The sequence below is a fragment of the Oncorhynchus gorbuscha genome, unplaced genomic scaffold, assembly GCF_021184085.1.
Source record: "Oncorhynchus gorbuscha isolate QuinsamMale2020 ecotype Even-year unplaced genomic scaffold, OgorEven_v1.0 Un_scaffold_14869, whole genome shotgun sequence".
NCBI lineage: Eukaryota > Metazoa > Chordata > Actinopteri > Salmoniformes > Salmonidae > Oncorhynchus > Oncorhynchus gorbuscha.
In genome coordinates this window covers 210-6,190 of record NW_025756762.1, presented here as the reverse complement: position 1 = coordinate 6,190, position 5,981 = coordinate 210, and the positions used below count along the sequence as shown (strand labels likewise).

General features: G+C 42.9%; 1 protein-coding gene across 1 annotated transcript; it reads right to left on the bottom strand.

Annotated features, from left to right (window-relative positions):
* Positions 1–62: 62 nt before the first annotated feature.
* Positions 63–4,174, bottom strand: LOC124030744 (zinc finger protein 587-like; the record flags this gene model as incomplete). Its single annotated transcript, XM_046341950.1, has 5 exons — positions 4,124–4,174; positions 3,864–4,008; positions 2,974–3,498; positions 2,062–2,193; positions 63–126 (listed from the first exon to the last, which is right to left on the bottom strand). Coding segments are annotated over exons 3-5 (596 nt in total), but the record flags the coding sequence as incomplete, so codon positions are not given.
* Positions 4,175–5,981: the final 1,807 nt, after the last annotated feature.

The following is a 5,981-nucleotide window of genomic DNA, read 5'->3' as shown; positions in this document are numbered from 1 at the left end:
TGTGTGGCCTTTAAAATAAATACATTTAATCTCATAAAATGTTGGTCATTATTGTCTCCCACCTTGTTGGTGTGTGATGTAGGGGACTTCCTCCTTCACTACCAGAGTCATGGACAGGACTTTCACCTATAGAGAGAGGTTGGTATTATGGGTTATAATGATACTACAAGGACTCCTGTAGAGAGAGGTTGGTATTATGGGTTATAATGAGACTACCAGGACTCCTGTAGAGAGAGGTTGGTATTATGGGTTATAATGAGACTACCAGGACTCCTGTATAGATAGGTTGGTATTATGGGTTATAATGAGACTACCAGGACTCCTGTAGAGAGAGGTTGGTATTATGGGTTATAATGAGAATACCAGGACTTCTGTAGAGAGAGGTTGGTATTATGGGTTATAATGAGACTACCAGGACTCCTGTAGAGAGAGGTTGGTATTATGGGTTATAATGAGACTACCAGGACTCCTGTAGAGAGAGGTTGGTATTATGGGTTATAATGAGAATACCAGGACTTCTGTAGAGAGAGGTTGGTATTATGGGTTATAATGAGAATACCAGGACTCCTGTAGAGAGGTTGTTATTATGGGTTATAATGAGAATACCAGGACTCCTGTAGAGAGGTTGTTATTATGGGTTATAATGAGACTACCAGGACTCCTGTAGAGAGAGGTTGGTATTATGGGTTATAATGAGAATACCAGGACTTCTGTAGAGAGAGGTTGGTATTATGGGTTATAATGAGACTACCAGGACTCCTGTAGAGAGGTTGGTATTATGGGTTATAATGAGAATACCAGGACTCCTGTAGAGAGGTTGTTATTATGGGTTATAATGAGACTACCAGGACTCCTGTAGAGAGGTTGTTATTATGGGTTATATATAACCATTTTGTTGCTTCTCGGCTACCTGCTAAACTTTTCATTTTGTTTTACTTTCATTAACCATTTAATTAAAACTTTGCATTTAACAAATTTACCAACGTCTTAGTTTTGTCCTCACAATTTTTTTTCCCCCATTCAACTTTTCAACCCCGGACGCTTTCTCTGGACGTGATTCTACAGGACCTCCACCAGCCGAAGCTCAGTAGTAACATTAACATGATGCCTTCTAATTGCAGTCGCTGTACTCATAATATACAGGACAACGATCGCCTTATGGTGAGGATAGCTGTGTTGCAAGCCCAGCTTCAGATGCCATCGTGAGGCAGAGGGTAATTTCAGTGTAGGAAAGGATGAAACAGCGTCTGTGCCACCAGTAAGTGCAGATAGGAGTATAAATCCCATCGCACGGTTCCCGCAGCCAGACAACTTTCCCATGGCTTCTGGAAGGAAATGCTGTTGGCATGCTCAACCGGTGACGCTCATTCAACCGGTTTTCCCCATTAAGCAACCGGTCAGAGGCCGAGCCTCTCTGGTCTCTACTCCTCCTGTTACGGGGTCTGAGACGCGAACCTTCTCTGGTCTCTCCTCCTGTTACGGGGTCTGAGACGCCGAACCTTCTCTGGTCTCTCCTCCTCCTGTTACAGGGTCTGAGACGCCGAACCTTCTCTGGTCTCTCCTCCTCCTGTTACGGGGTCTGAGACGCCTGAACTACAGCAGAGTCTCACATCTCAATACGCTGGTTAAACTGTTTTCTGCCCTCCCAAAAGATAGAATTTGTAGATGACTGGCCCTAAATTCTCGGTGTTCCTCAAGTTTTCGTTTTAGGACCACTATAGTTTTCACAAAATATTTTTACCTCCTGGGGATGTCATTCGAAAACATAATTTTAACTCTCACTGGTTGGTATTTTGGTTATAATGAGACTACCAGAGCCATGGACAGGACTCTCTCCTATGGAGATAGGTTGGTATTACGGACTCTCCTGTGGAGATAATTAGTGAGTTAAATAATTGGGTGGGTAAATAAGCCAAACAAGTGATCTAGGTCGTGTCCAAAATGGCACCCTATTCCCCACAGGGCTCTGGTCAAAAATAAGTGCACTATAAAAGGAATAGGGTGTCAATTGGAACACACAACCAATACAACTGATTGTGTCACCATTCTGCCTCTACTTACTGAGATCAGGGAAACTCCAGCCAACTTCCTCTCCGTCAGCATTAATGAAACCACCAACCTCCTCTTCCTCCTCTCCTTCGGCATTGATGAAACCACCAACCTCTTCCTCTTCTTCCTCCTCCTTCACTTTCACTGGCAGGCAGAGAGAAAGACAAAGCATATCTTGTTAATTTATGACACAGCTATTGATGTACAGGCATCTTTAGTCTAAATGTAGAATTAATCATAATCAGGTCAGGAAAAACTCCTGGGACAGTTTCCCAGACACACAATGGGCCTAGTGCCGGACTAACAAGCATTCTCAATGGGCCTAGTGCCGGACTAACAAGCATTCTCAATGGGCCTAGTGCCGGACTAACAAGCATTCTCAATGGGCCTAGTGCCGGACTAACAAGCATTCTCAATGGGCCTAGTGCCGGACTAACAAGCATTCTCAATGGGCCTAGTGCCGGACTAACAAGCATTCTCAATGGGCCTAGTGCCGGACTAACAAGCATTCTCAATGGGCCTAGTGCCGGACTAACAAGCATTCTCAATGGGCCTAGTGCCGGACTAACAAGCATTCTCAATGGGCCTAGTGCCGGACTAACAAGCATTCTCAATGGGCCTAGTGCCGGACTAACAAGCATTCTCAATGGGCCTAGTGCCGGACTAACAAGCATTCTCAATGGGCCTAGTGCCGGACTAACAAGCATTCTCAATGGGCCTAGTGCCGGACTAACAAGCATTCTCAATGGGCCTAGTGCCGGACTAACAAGCATTCTCAATGGGCCTAGTGCCGGACTAACAAGCATTCTCAATGGAGATTCTCCATTAAAAGATCTTCTTAGTCCAAGTCTTGGCTCACTCTGTTCGGGACACCCACAGTCCTTTATGCATTGTTTATTATTAATAAATGATCTCCCAACTCACCCTGGATAGTAGCTGCCATCTCCCTGTCACTTTTACCACCACCTCCTGTCCTCTGGTGAGTCAGCTTGTGAGCCCGGAGATTCTTTGACCTGATGTAGCTCTTGCCACACTCTGCACAGCGGTAGGGCCTTTCTCCCGTGTGAACTCTGTGGTGAATCTTCAGATCTTCTGCTCTGATATACTGTTTCAGACAGATCAGACAGTGGTGCTTCTCTCCGGAGTGAGACTGTTGGTGCTCTTTCAGATGTCCTGATTGGGTGAAACTCTTCCCACACACAGAGCAGGAGTAAGGCTTCTCTCCCGTGTGTGTGAGGTGGTGTCGTCTCATGGCTCCCAGGTGAGCGAACTTCTTGCCACAGTCGGGGCAGGGGTACGGCTTCTCTCCCGTGTGGATTCTCATGTGGATCTGCAGGATGGATAACTTTTGGCAGTGTCTTCCACACACTGGACAGGCATGAAATGTCTTGGGTTTCTGCTGATTCTCCAGGTGTTGTTTAGCTGCTCCTGGTGGAGGTTGTCTCTCTTCTGTGTGAATGATAAAACTAATGTTATAACTCATTAGTACTATTGGTGGAAATACATGAATTCAACACATCTGGGTTAGATCAGCGTTTCTCAATCCTGGTCCCAGGGACCCAAATGGTTGCACATTTTGAGTTTTTTTTGCCCTAGCACTAAAACACCTGATTCAAATCAAGGGTTGATGATGAGTTGATGAGTTGAAAGTGTGTGAGTGGTGGGGCAAAAACTCAAATGTGCTTCCTTTGGGTCCCCAGGACCAGGATTGAAGAACACAGAGTTAGATGAACGTAAATCATTCAACGATAAGTCATTTTCTATTCTATCCCAAAAATTCCAATTCAAAACATTCCCAAACTATTCCAACTTACTAAAAAGAGAATCCCAGTCAACTTCTAGCAGCTTGGGGCCCTGCAGTGTTCTCTGGTTCCTGTGGTTCCTGACAGGAACTGGTGACTGTGTGGGTTTAGGTCGAGTGGGACACGAGTTAGACAGGCTGGATCTGCCATCACCGTCCTACAATAAACGTTTAAATTACATTTTAGTCATTTAACAGACACTCTTATCCAGAGCAATTTACAGGAGCAATTAGGGTTAAGTGCCTTGCTCGAGGGCACATCAACAGATTCACCAGGTCGGCTCGGGGATTCCAAGTGGCTCCCGAGTGGCGCAGCGGTCTCAGGCACTACGGACACCCTGGTTCGAATCCAGGCTGTATCACAACCAGCTGTGATCGGGAGTACCACAGGGCGGTGCACAATTATCCCAGCGTCGTCTGGGTTTGGTCGGTGTAGGCTGTCATTGTAAATAAGAATTTGTTCTTTAACTGACTTGCCTAGTGAAATAGAAATAAAATAAATAAAATTCAAACGAGTGACTGTCCCAATGCTTGTGACTGCTAGGCGATCTGCCACAGATACAATGATGGAACAGAGGGATGTCTGACGTTAACTACACTGTATCATATTATACTACTACCATGAGTTTTACCCTGAGAATGTATCATATTATACTACTACTACCATGAGTTTTACCCTGACAATGTATCATATACTACTACTACGGCCATGAGTTTTACCCTGAGAATGTATCATATACTACTACTACTACCATGAGTTTTACCCTGAGAATGTATCATATTATACTACTACGGCCATGAGTTTTACCCTGACAATGTATCATATTATACTACTACGGCCATGAGTTTTACCCTGACAATGTATCATATTATACTACTACGGCCATGAGTTTTACCCTGAGAATGTATCATATTATACTACTACGGCCATGAGTTTTACCCTGAGAATGTATCATATTATACTACTACTACCATGAGTTTTACCCTGAGAATGTATCATATACTACTACTACTACCATGAGTTTTACCCTGACAATGTATCATATTATACTACTACGGCCATGAGTTTTACCCTGAGAATGTATCATATTATACTACTACGGCCATGAGTTTTACCCTGAGAATGTATCATATTACTACTACTACGGCCATGAGTTTTACCCTGAGAATGTATCATATTATACTACTACGGCCATGAGTTTTACCCTGAGAATGTATCATATTATACTACTACTAGGCCATGAGTTTTACCCTGACAATGTATCATATTATACTACTACGGCCATGAGTTTTACCCTGAGAATGTATCATATTATACTACTACTGCCATGAGTTTTACCCTGAGAATGTATCATATACTACTACTACGGCCATGAGTTTTACCCTGACAATGTATCATATTATACTACTACGGCCATGAGTTTTACCCTGAGAATGTATCATATTACTACTACTACGGCCATGAGTTTTACCCTGAGAATGTATCATATACTACTACGGCCATGAGTTTTACCCTGAGAATGTATCATATTATACTACTACGGCCATGAGTTTTACCCTGAGAATGTATCATATTATACTACTACGGCCATGAGTTTTACCCTGAGAATGTATCATATTATACTACTACTACTACCATGAGTTTTACCCTGACAATGTATCATATTATACTACTACGGCCATGAGTTTTACCCTGAGAATGTATCATATTATACTACTACGGCCATGAGTTTTACCCTGAGAATGTATCATATTATACTACTACGGCCATGAGTTTTACCCTGAGAATGTATCATATTATACTACTACGGCCATGAGTTTTACCCTGAGAATGTATCATATACTACTACTACGGCCATGAGTTTTACCCTGACAATGTATCATATACTACTACTACTACCATGAGTTTTACCCTGACAATGTATCATATTATACTACTACGGCCATGAGTTTTACCCTGACAATGTATCATATTATACTACTACGGCCATGAGTTTTACCCTGAGAATGTATCATATTATACTACTACGGCCATGAGTTTTACCCTGAGAATGTATCATATTATACTACTACGGCCATGAGTTTTACCCTGAGAATGTATCATATTATACTACTACTACCATGAGTTTTA